The sequence below is a fragment of the Daucus carota genome, chromosome 3 (genome assembly GCF_001625215.2).
Source record: "Daucus carota subsp. sativus chromosome 3, DH1 v3.0, whole genome shotgun sequence".
Taxonomy (NCBI): Eukaryota; Viridiplantae; Streptophyta; class Magnoliopsida; order Apiales; family Apiaceae; genus Daucus; species Daucus carota.
The window spans coordinates 2,280,854-2,293,821 of record NC_030383.2 but is presented as its reverse complement, the minus strand read 5'-3'; the positions used below and the strand labels follow the sequence as shown (position 1 = coordinate 2,293,821).

Genomic DNA, 12,968 nt, shown 5'->3' with positions numbered 1-12,968 from the left:
TTTATTTAATTTTTTTTGAAATATTAATCTATTTATTTTTGAAAGAAAAGTTAATATACTCCCTCCGATTTCTATACACTTTGTTTTTTTGGATGTCCCACTTAATTCTATACATTTCAAAACCTTCCCAAAGTGGTAACCTTTTATATTATAAAAATCTCAACCACCCACTACTTTCATTCACTTTTACAAATCTATCGATTATATATTGATGGGTCCCACCACTTTACTCATTTTTCTACATATCAAAGAACGGTGTGAGTATTTTATACTGTAAGAACATAGAATGTGCGTCATGCGTGACATCAAACATTTGCATCACTGTTTTAAATTCTTAGAATCAAAAAGTAGTGCTGTAGAGCACTATATATTGACTGTTAATGCTGCAACAATTGTATCAATCTCTCAATCCCCGATTTTATATTATAGACCTACTGCCTCTCTTTTCCTGCTCTCTTTATCAATCATGGCGGGTGTACTGGTGGGAGTATTTCTGGAAAAAGTATCTGAATACACCGTTAAAGCTCTGTTTCGTGGCTTCACGTATATGTTTTGTTATAAAACTCTTGTTGATCAACTCAATTCGGAAACTGAGAAGCTTAACATCGAGGAGGGCAACATGTCCAGGGAAGTTGAGAAAGAAAAAAATAATGGTAAAATAGTTAAAGACTATGTATCCAAATGGCAAGTCAATGCGCAAGAGATTCAAAAAAGTGCCGCTGAAGAGCTTTCACCTTCATGCAGCTGTATTCAGCGTCTGCCGGTTCCTAATCCCATCTCCCGTTTTCGAATTGGAAGGGAGGCGGTGAAGAAGGCGAAGGCAGTAACTCAACTCAAAGACTCCGGAAAGGAGTATCTAACTGGAGAAATTGCATACCTTCCGGAGGTTATAGTCATGCCAAATTTTGAGACCACATTCGAGGAGTTTGAATCGAGAAAAGATACTTATCAGAAACTCTGGGATTCACTTGTGGACGAAGATGGTCCTGTGATTCACGGCATCTATGGAATGGCGGGAGTGGGAAAAACTCGCATGATGGAACAGTTTTGGGAAGAGGCCATAAAGAAGAAGATTTTCAAAAAGGCGGTACGAGTTAATGTAGGCAGTGAAAACATGGACAAAATGAAGTTGCAAGAACAGATTGCTGGCCTTCTCGATTGCAAACTGGAGTCAGAAGTTATGGAAAATAGAGCTTCTCAACTGGAAAACAGTATAAGAAATAGAGGTAAAATTCTCCTGATACTAGATGACGTATGGAGGGATATTCACTTAGACGATATCATTGGAACTCCATTTGGCAATGGCACTAGTTCTTCTGGGGGTCCTAAAATCCTCTTCACATCTCGAAAGAAAGAAATGTGCTTGGCTAACAAGTGCCAGCATATTGTCGAAATCAAAACCTTAAGTCCTGGTGAAGCTTTGTATATGTTCAAGAAGATTGTTGGTCCTGCTGATTTAAATAATCCTCTACCGGATGAATCCCTGGTGAAAGAAGTTTGTGATAAGTGTGGTGAATTGCCATTGGTCATTCATGCGGTTGGCAAAGCACTAAAAGGCAAGCCTAACTATTGGTGGACAGACGCACACGATCAACTTCAGAAGGGAAAGTTTGAAGAAATTGCTGATGTAGATCCGCAAGTATATAGCGGTATCAAACTGAGTATTGATTATCTACAAAATGATGATGCCAAATCATGTCTTTTTCTCTGTTCCATGTTTCCTGAAGATGCTGACATCGATATCAAGATACTGATCCAGTTAGCAACAGGCTCGCAACTTATACCCTGCGGAGAATCAAGAGTACTTGCTATGGTTGATTATCTCAAGAAATCTTCTCTGTTGCTAGGCTCTGGTGAAGATGCTCAAACAAAGGTTCATGATATTATTCGAGCCGTAGCAAGATCCATAGCTTTCACAGATTCAAAATATGCATTTTTACAGGTAACATGCAACTCAAGATACTTGCCTTCTAATGCCAATTATACCCGAAGATTCTTACGTTTAGATGTGGAGACTGAGGATGTTGATTTTGGCGAGCATTGGATATGCCCAAACCTGCACACCTTGTGGCTACACTGCGGCAACTATTGGCAACCTTTCTCAGGTGGCTTCTACAGTATGTTTGTGAATCTCAGTTGTCTGATGCTACAATATGTGGACATTTCTTCAGAGCACTTCTCTCTTCAGCCTTTGGGTAATCTTGGGACGCTTAGTTTATTTTCCTGTGACATAAGGAACACGGATGCTAGATTTTATCCCAAAAGACTAGAATCTCTTTGCATTTATGAGTGCAGGCTCCCAGAGCCGCTGGATGTAGCAAACCTGGAATATCTTCGAAAGCTAGAGATCCGACAACAGAGAGCTGTACTGGTAAGGGAGAATGTCATATCTAGTCTATCCAGTCTGGAAAAATTACATGTGTCTCATGGATTCGTCCATAGCTATGACGAATATCATATGGAGCCCATAGTGAAGGAGATCAGTGAATTGACCTGTCTCAGAAGTCTACATTTTGAATTCTATCAGGATAATACTTTTCAAGGTACAGATATACCTTTTAGTACAGACAGATACAATATATTTGTGGGTGAAGCGCTAAATGGGAATTTTAAGTTTGACCAAGACTGGAAAGTTCCATTAACGAAGTCGATTCAGATCATAGGAAATCACTCGATGCCTTGGGAAGGTTTGATGGTGAGCGCTGAAAAAGTGAATTTGTGCAACAGCGATGTAGACGTGAGTAGCATCTGTAATGATCACAAGAGAGCATTTGAAGACTTGAAAATACTGGTTATTTTTGGATGTGACAACATGGGGCATCTAGCAAGTATATCACGGGACCGGATCCTGGACAGTGTTCAATTGGCAACATGTTTTTCTAAACTAACCATTTTGAAGATTTTTAGGTGCTCTAAATTGAAATACCTCTTCTGCAACAACATTGCAAAAACTTTGGTACAACTGCAGGAGCTGCGCCTAGATCAATGTGATTCTATGGAAGCCATCGTAATGAATGAAGGCACAAGTGATGGAGAAATCATCAATTTCTCCAAATTAAAATCACTCCAGATAGAATATGCGCCCAAACTCAGAAGCTTTTGCGCAGAAAATTCCGACTACCCCTCTGCTCAGAATCTGCCCCTTTTGGATAAAATGGTATGTTTCTTCTTTTCTTTATATGAGAATATATATCACTTTAAAGTGGTAGTCACTTGATTGATTATATATATATGTTGCAGGTTGCATTCCCTTCCTTAGAGTATATATACATATGTAGGTGTGGGAGCTTGAGAAGCATGTTCGCATCTTCTGTTGCCCGTGAACTTAAGCAGCTTAAGCAAATAAGAGTAGAAGCATGCGAGGAAATGACAAGTATAGCTAGAGTTGATGAACAAGCAATCTGTGATGGCATACTGTTCCCTGAGTTGACGTGTCTAGTGCTATATAATTTGCCAAATTTGATGAGTTTTTGGAGTAATCAAAATGGAAAAGCTGATACTTGCAAGGTAATACTGCTAAATCTCCTAATTCCAACCTTCATATTTCTTGGGCATTATATATATTTGGCGTGTTTTCATTGGTGTGGTTGGTGTGAATGCTGGAGGTCATCATTATTATTAAAGTAGTGTAAGCCAATCAACATATAGAAAAACTATCAAATTTTGTGCTTATTGTGTGCCAATGAGCACACACTAGAAAAACCGATAATTCTATTCTATAAAATCCCTTGTATAAATTATTTTTATAGGAGTATATCAATAGCTATTATTATTAAATAAAAAACATTACATAATCTTAATATATACCTAAATCAAGAACGTACCTAAATCAAGAACGTGTTTCGAATCATAATATGAGAATACAAAATGAACGAAAGTTATAGGTTTTGAATCATCAAAAATCATCGAAATTTGAAATTAATTGAATTTATTACGAATTTTTACAAGTTCTCTAATTTTTATAATCTATTAAAAAATTACAAAAAAGATTTCAATAATTTTGAATTTTATTGTTTTAAAAGGATCTTTTCGTTCTCTACAACTTTTGTTCTTTAAGAATTTTCAAAAAATATCGTTTAAGGGGTAAAAAAAATAAAGATCTATCTATAATTAATTTTTAATATTGCCCAAACTACCCCTGAGTCTTTTAATGGAAAGGGTGCAAAGTTGTGCCAAAAATAGTAAAGGGATGCATAGTGCAATTATAGAAAGTATAGGTAGTAAAATGATTTTGGCGAAAATCAATGGGGGTGTAAAAGGGAATAAACTTTTAAATATAGGGCTTGTTTCGGAATCGGAATCAGCTCGCTTCTGCTTTTCTTAACTCGTTTGTGTAAGGAAGTGGAAGTACTTTTAAGAATCTGAGAATGCTAGCTTTTCTCTCACAGATTCTGCTTCTTTTCCAAATACTTTATTAACTTATTTACTTCTCACTTCTACTTCACTTCTTTACATTAAGCAAGAAGCCACTTTTTTTAAGTTTGGTCAAACGGCCCAATAATATATAATGACCAAATTGTGGTTATGTAGGATTTGAATTTTAGAATTTTTCCTAAATTAAATTGTATGACTTTTAATTAAAAATGAATAGTTTTGTTAGCGATTTAATTATGTTGGTGGTATAATTGTTGCATTACAAAATCAGTACGGTAGAAGTATTTTCATCATAGTATAATTATAAAATCTTAATAAATATAAAATACTGACCTTATAAAAATCTTTTCATAATAGTATAATGATTATAACTATTAAATAAAAAAATTTGTATAATTACAAAATCCTGATAACTATATAATTCATTTCATAATAGGATAATAATTATAAAATCTTAACTAATATCCAAATCTTTAATTATAAATTCATAATCGGTACGACTTTTTCATAATAGTATAATAATAATTATTATTAAATAAAAAATTATATGATTACAAAATCCTAATAACTCGTATGTTGGCATGCGCTACCTGCCACCGTTGTATTACCCAATTTGACGTTGTATTGATTTATGTAGGCACAGCTCATCCCTCGACTCTCGTCAAATGTTGTTCTAGACTTCCCTCATCCCAAAAGTTTTTTTGATGATGAAAATTTCCAGTTGTATATGCCGATTTTAAAGAAGTTGGTAGTTGATAGTTGTCGAATTACAACTCTTTTCACCTTCTCCGTGTTCAGGAAACTCCAACTCGAGACGTTAGAAGTAAAATGTTGTGAATTTTTAGTGAACATTGTTGAGGATTTCAGGGGTGATCAGATTTGTGACCGGATTATCACACTCTCTCGACTCACAAAAGTTGATCTTATGAATTTGCCCAACCTCAAAAGGTTTTTCCAGGTTGCAAATTATGAATTTCATATGCCAGTTTTAAAGACCATGGAAATTCGTGGATGTGGATTGTCTAATACTCTTTTTACGCGTTCTATCTTCAAAAATCTCCAACAACTAGAGGAAGTGCATATAAGTGATTGCGAACTGTTGGATGGCATCTTTGAGGATGCAGTTGGTGATGAAATTCTGGATCCTAGTGACAAGATCATCACCCTTAATCGAGTCACTGATATATATCTTGACGATTTACCAAAATTTAAGAGTATTTTCTATGGTGCAACTTACGAGTGTCATATGCCGGCCTTAAGGAATGTGACAATTTCTAGATGCAAACTCCAAATTCTTTTCACATGCTCGGTGTTTCGAGAAATCAGACAAGTCGAAAAGTTAAATATAAGCAGCTGTGAATCGATGGAACACATTGTTAAAGAGGTTGGCGGTGACGAAACCTTTGGGGTAAATGGTACAAGTATCACATCCCCTCAACCACTACAACAGATTCAGCATCACACAACGGTTTTTGCCCGTTGTCTGAGACCACAGAAAACCGTGGTCTATCGAGACGCCGTCTGATATGCGTATCAGACAACGGTGCGCATCGTTGTGTGATAGTGGTGAACACGATGGTTTACGTTAAAAAAATTGTTGTGCAACACCCAGAACCAACAACGTTTTCTCTTAAACGTGGTGTTGTTAGAAACTCTTCATAACAATAGTTGTTTTCAAAAATGATGTTGTTAGAGAGGATATACACAACAGTTTTTGGATATATTTACTTGTTAATAAGAGTATCAGACAAGATTGTTTGTGTTATAGAGGCTCGTGTTTTACTATCTTGTACAACGGGTTTCGATCAGTGGTCACTTGTGTAAGGCTTCTTATAACAATAATTTATATAATGAAACCATTGTATGAAAGCTCTTCTACAACGGTTTTTGTTCTGAATGCTCTAATAATATTGACTTAGACAATGGTTTGTTACTACTATATACTTCTTTGTGTATGTCTTAAACAACGATTTTATTCTTAAAATTGTGTTGTTTGTAGGACTTGGGACAACTGTTTTCTTTTTCTTTTCCTTTTGCATTTAGTTATGTCAGACAATGGTTTTACATAACATAATTATACTATGTTGAACAATATAATTAACAAGCAATAAATTAGTAACAAAAGTTTTCATTACCAACTATAGTAACAAAATACAATCACAAAGTTGTCACAGCTAATCTAAAGATACAATATCTAAAACCAAAGGTCATCACCAAAATGTACATAAGTTAAATGACGGGGAAAACTTGCATACTACATACGGATAGAACATATACTAGAATCTAAAACACCATCGGGTTGGACCTTAACGTGCAGAAGGTATGCCACATTGCCACCCAATTTGCTTGCAAGCACTAATTTCTACTAACAAAAGCTCAACTGGGAAAGAGAGGAACTACTTTGCATAGGCAACCAGTGCAGCTCTAGCGCGTGTGAAAGTGGCAATCAAATTAAGAGCCAAGTTGCAATTTATCATTGCATCCAAAACTCAACCTGCATTCAAAGTCAGCCAGGCCGTTGATGAGACCAACTCTAACACCTGAGGGCATCCTGATCTTAAAGACAAACATGGTCACTTCTTTAACAATATCCACCAAAGCAAATGGGGCAGATTGTTCTCACTCATAGCTACTTTGAATATTTAGAATAAGAATGGGCTCTGCACCTGAAAACAAAAGTAATAAGTTGAAGAGAGTAATGATAGGAGATAAAAAGATTTGATAGCTAAAATAGAGGAAGACAGTTACCAGGGAACGACCAAGTAAAAACAAATGGAGGTTGCTTAGAGGCTTGGCAGTATATTTATAAGCAAGGGGATATTGCATGGTATGTTGTGTTAGTCAATAAGAAAGATTTGGAGAATGATGAGTTAGGTCATAGGTCTGTGTTTGATGTTTGGAGAGTAATTTTGTAGATAAACAGATGAGAAGACAAGGGAGGGGACTGGGAATTGACATCACGCCCATTATAAATATTGACATAAACATGTTAGAGTCATGATATGATAAAGCTTGCAGTTTGAACACCCTGTTTAATCGCAGAATTTTCATTTCAACTATTAAGAGCTACACTGGATGTATTATGTTTTACTGCTTGCTGTCTAGTTAATTATTTTATTGTATGGGCATGTAATAATTCTACAAGCAGACAATATTAGAAGTAAAAGTAGCATACCCTTGTATAAAATCAAATTCTTTTGCCATCATTTGATCACAACAACCTATGTGTTATTAAAACAATTGTTTAGTAGTTTCCAGGAATTGTTTATCAAACCAAATTTTCATATCTAATATAGAAATGAGAATCTGATCTCTAATGATATGTCTTAAAAATGACCAAGGTAGATGATACCCTTTATGATAAAATAGAAAAAAGACACAGCCCATTAAGATCTACTGCAAGAGAGATAGCTACCCAACTGACTGAGAGCTATCGCCTATTGGCAATGCAAAGTCATGCACCTTTTTTGTATAAACTAAAAGCATACCACAAATGATTCTAGTGTTCCAGCAGACTGAATCAATGCTGCAAGAAGTCCTCTGGCATCAAGTTCTCCATTTTGCATAGGCACAACACATTTACCTGAATTTGGCTAGCTAGCGGCTACAAAGTATAAATCAAATAGAAATGGTAAAGAGCAAGGAAAAAATTAGAAATCTAGATTTGTGGCTAATGTGTGAAGAAATTCTAAATATTCAAAACCATGGCATCCTCCATATCATATCTGCAGAACACATAAGCCAAATCATGCCAAGTTCTTAGAGGATATCCTTTTCTCTCTGAATTAAATTAAACTTGATAGATTTAAGTTAAACTTACCCTGAATAAGCCAAAACTGTCACGATTGCATTTGTACCCAACAGAAACTCATAAAAAGCCATACTTTTCATATGTACCAGTGCGTACAATTAGAGTTTGGGGAGTCTGATAACATAAAAAATAACAATCAAACACTCGAAGTTAAAGTCTGAACAGGGATAATTTAAATAAAAGTTTGGCAAAAGCTGCTTTATAACAAGTGTAAAATACAAAAACAGCTACTAAAAAATGAAATACAGGAATTTTAACGATCCCTAAAATGAATTCACACAAATTTCTCCAATCAAAACACAAAGCAAGCTCAAACAAACCGCAAACATCCATCATCTAGAACAAACAAACTCCAGTAGCAACATAATAGGGCATGTATTATGAAACAGGGCAATTACAGGGAGAACATGTAGAAAACCAACAACAAATCAATAATTACCATCCCATAAAATCCCACCCATAAAATCCAAGATTATAAGTTGAATAGTCTAGAATGCACACAACAAAAAATCCAAAATAACAATGAAAGTATAAAATGATTAGATGTATATACCTGGTCTTGACATTTGCGAAAACTGAGAGAAGAGAAAGGAAGAGGGAGGTTGGGGGGGGGGGAGAGGGGGAGAGAGAGCAGATCTGGAGTGAAGAGAAGTAGAGTTCCATTTCTATTTGATCAGAGACGATATGAAAATTAGGGATCTGGTGAGAAGGAGAAGGGCCAACAAGATTGTGCAGTGTATAGAACAAAGCATAGGAGCTAAGGGGGGAAATGAAAATTTGGGATGATGCTAAAGGAGGGAAACGGAAAATTATACCGAGGAAATTGAATGGCTTATCTCCAAAGTGGAGATACAACAACTGTATATTACAAATAATAAAAATATTATATTTTGATATATTATATACAGTAGTTGAATTTGAAAAAAAATGAATTTTGTAAGTATGTATTTATAGTTGATTACCAAAATATCATAAAAATAGCATTTTAAATATATAATAATTTAGTGATAAAAAAATAAATATTTTATAATTATCTTATACGATCTTTTAACAAAAAATTAGTAGGATTATTGTGTCTAGTAAACAAAATATTTGATCCTAGTAATATTTGATGTATAAATATAAGAAAATTAGAAAAATAATCTTGTAAATTTTTTTAACAATAATCCTAAAAAAAGTTTAACAATAAAAAGGTAATTTTTGTCATTTTGTGTCCTAGTAATTGTTGTATAATAAATTCTTCTTTTGAAGAGTTAAAAATTCTTGCATCCTTGATCTATTCTTATTTTTATACTTTTTATCTAAAAGAATATATTTATATTATGCATATATGCAAATATGTATTGTTTATTTGTAATAGCAAGACAATTTTGTACTTCGGACGTAAGTATTAGTATATGTTTTATGTTTACAAATTAGAATATACTAGATAGAATCTTTGTTATGTATAAGATTAACTTTATATCAATTTATAAATATTTTTTTTCGATGATCTAACCGTACGGATGTCAAGAACTAACAATATTAGTCATGTATAAGAAAAATAAAAAAAAAATATGTTTATTTTGTATGTTTTTTTAACAATACTAATCAAACGTAAATTTTGTCTTATTCTAAAAAGTTATTTTTTGTCCTGTAGTGTGTAGTAGACAACGGTTTTTATACACATCTATGTTGTATCACTAAAAATGACACAACTGTTACGGAAATTATACCGTTGTAAAAGAAACCATTGTCTAAATTAGACTCAAACAACGCTTTAGGGATAATCCGTTGTATAAAAGTAATGTAAACAACGGTTTATGGGATGGAAACCGTTGTATTATAGTTTTCATTTTTATGAGTTAAAAATTCGTATTTTCTTGATCAATTCTTGTTTTTGTACTCTTTGTCTTTACAAATATATTTATATCATACATATATGCAAATATGTATTGTTCATTTGCAATATCAAAATAATTTTGTAGTTCGGACTTATGTATTAGTATGTGTTTTATGTTTACAATTTAGAGAGTACTGGACAGAATCGTTGTTATGTATAAGATTAGCTCAATATTAATTTATAAATATTTTTATCGATGATCTAACCGTACGGATGTCAAGAACTAACAATATTAGTCATGTATAAAAATAATCAAAAAAATTTATGTTTATTTTGTATGTTTTTTTAACAATGCTAATCAAACGTAAATTTTGTCTTATTATAAAAAGTTATTTTTTGTCATGTAGTGTCTAACAGACAACAATTTATATACGCACTTATGTTGTATCATTGAAAATGACACAACGGTTATGGAGGGTATATCGTTGTAAGAGAATTCATTGTCTAAATTAGGCTCAAACAACGCTTCATGGAAAATCCGTTGTATAAAAGTAGTGTAGACAACGGTTTATGGGAAAGAAACCGTTGTATAATAAATTTTCATTTTTAAGAGTTAAAAATTCGCATTTTCTTGCTCAATTCTTGATCTATTGCAAGAAAAACCTATGACTATGAAGAAGTTGACTATTTTGTTATAATTTTGGTTAGGACATTTGAATATTTGCACTCTCTTATGTACGTTTATTTTCTTAAAAGTCATTCAGTCAGACAATGTTTTATTAGTTAAAAGCTTGTCTATAAGGCTATGATACGATGCTAACAAAAACACTTGTATGTTCGCTTTCCAGTCACACAACACTATATAGAACCCTTGTTTGAACTGCTCGTAAACAACACAACAAATAAAACACTTGTCTCATTACAACAACGGTTTCGTGAAATATTGTCTGAAGTTTTTTCACACATCGGCTCAAAAAACAGTTGTCTAATGTGCATCATTACACAATAACACAGTTAAGAAACCGTTGTCTGATTGAATTTACTAGACAACAGTTTTTTAACCGTTGTAGGTCGTAGGTGTTAGACAATAGTTTTTCGAGGACGAAAAGAAAGTGTTGTGTCTTTTTTCCAAACAACGCTTTTTTCACCGTGCGTTGTCTGATCAGTGTTGTCTAATGGTGTTTTTGTTGTAGTGAACTCAAATCAGTTGAGCTTCGATATTTGCGAAACCTCAAGAGTTTCAGCCACAGCAGGAGGTATGTTTTTAATATGCCCAAACTAGAGTACTTTCAACACTATAACTGTAATAAGATAGAATATTTCAGTTTCTTGGATACTAGCGCCCCGTTCGTCCATGTTAATGGAAACGGGTACAAAAATGAAGCGTTTCAAGACGTGAATGATTATGTAAGAGAACTTGCAAAAGCGAGAGCTGCTAGGTGACTCTTGCGTACCTAGTAGTCAAGAGTTTTACAAACATTTGCCCACATTTCTAGTGATATAGAGTTGTAACAACCTGTAGTGGTTAACAAGACAAAGGGAAGCATGTATGTTATCTTTCAGTGTGGTTTCTAATTTTCGATTTTCAAAGGATGTTTATCTAACTAACACTAATCTTTATATTTTCGAGTCGTGTGTTTAAGAGCAGACAAATTGGCTTGTAGTTTTTCTGCCTACTGTCCACACCCTTTAAAGTATTTTTATAGGAGTATATTTTTTCGAACTTCGAATGCAATACCTTCATAAATTATTTTCTAAACAAAATTTACAACTGATTGCGGACTTAAGCCATGGCATACTGAAATAACAACCCCTTTTTAGACTGCAATGAGTTTAAATGCATTATTTAGTTGAGTTTGAATGCCTTTGTAAGCACAGGGGCACACTGCAATGAGTTTAAAATCGACGTGCTCTCTGTTTTGGATTGGCATGGAATAGTTCTTGCTTGATTAATTTGTATAAACTCTGTAAACCAATACTAGAATACCAGAAAGAAAGTGATGCGAATAAATAAGCATAAGGAGTACTCATTAATCATTCCTTTGTTTTGCATTACTGACATAACTAGTTGTAAGATCTTATGAGTTTAATCTAATATACTAAACTAGTTGAGAAGACGCGCGTTGCGGCGGCCTATAAAAATTATATTAATAATTCAATATTAATATTTGTATAATAAAATAATTTTGTGACTATCTATAAAATGTATATTAATGCTTCAAAATTAATATTTATTGGATAATATAAATTTTATATTATAAAAATCTTGATGTAATACCAATACTAATTTATAAAATTGCAAAATTGGACTATAATTCATGGTGAAAAAATGAAAATAAATTTATACACGTAATTAACAATTTAAAGCACGACGAATCTTAATTTTATTTGTTTGTTTTTTCAAACAGTAATCATGTTTTTACATTGTCACCTTCCTCCAATTTTTTTGGATTGATTGCGCACAAAAACATTTAATTTAAATCCGTAAGAGAGCGGTCTATAACTACCCTTACTTATAACAACTTTTATTTTTTAATACTGTATAAATAGTCTTCACTTAAAAGTTGCTTGAACAGAGCAAACAGATTATGCATGAATAATTTTTTCATGTATACAAAGTAAATCATATAAAATTAACAACAACAAACATGTTCGATAAACAAAACAAATATTATAAAACAATAACCAACAAACATACATCAGTAATAGTTAATTTATTGATATCATCCATCAATATCATGTCAAGACTATATTCTTTTCCTGTGTTTGGATTTGTCGACTCCCACGCAACGGTCTATAACTACCTTGCTTGCAACAACCAACCTTTATTTTCTTAATACTGTATAAACAACCTTCACTTATCGTTGCAGAAGAACGGCACCGCCGAGTTAGAAATCGAGCGAGAGAATTATCACCAGAGAGAGGTAGGGTTGTGGTAGATGATCCAAAACCCTACAATCT

General features: G+C 33.5%; 1 protein-coding gene across 3 annotated transcripts; it reads left to right on the top strand.

The window, feature by feature from the left end:
• Positions 1–391: 391 nt before the first annotated feature.
• LOC108211210 (disease resistance protein At4g27190) lies at positions 392–11,659 on the top strand. 3 transcript variants are annotated; one of them, XM_017382748.2, is made up of 3 exons: positions 392–3,157; positions 3,241–3,507; positions 11,201–11,659. In XM_017382748.2, exons 1-3 carry the CDS (start codon positions 467–469, stop codon positions 11,201–11,203), a joined length of 2,961 nt encoding a protein of 986 aa, XP_017238237.1. In that variant the 5' UTR covers positions 392–466; the 3' UTR covers positions 11,204–11,659. The 3 variants fall into 3 exon arrangements, with proteins under 3 accessions (XP_017238237.1, XP_017238236.1, XP_063944823.1); XM_017382747.2 differs by lacking the exon at positions 11,201–11,659 and adding an exon at positions 5,012–6,228; XM_064088753.1 differs by lacking the exon at positions 11,201–11,659 and adding an exon at positions 5,173–5,354.
• Positions 11,660–12,968: the final 1,309 nt, after the last annotated feature.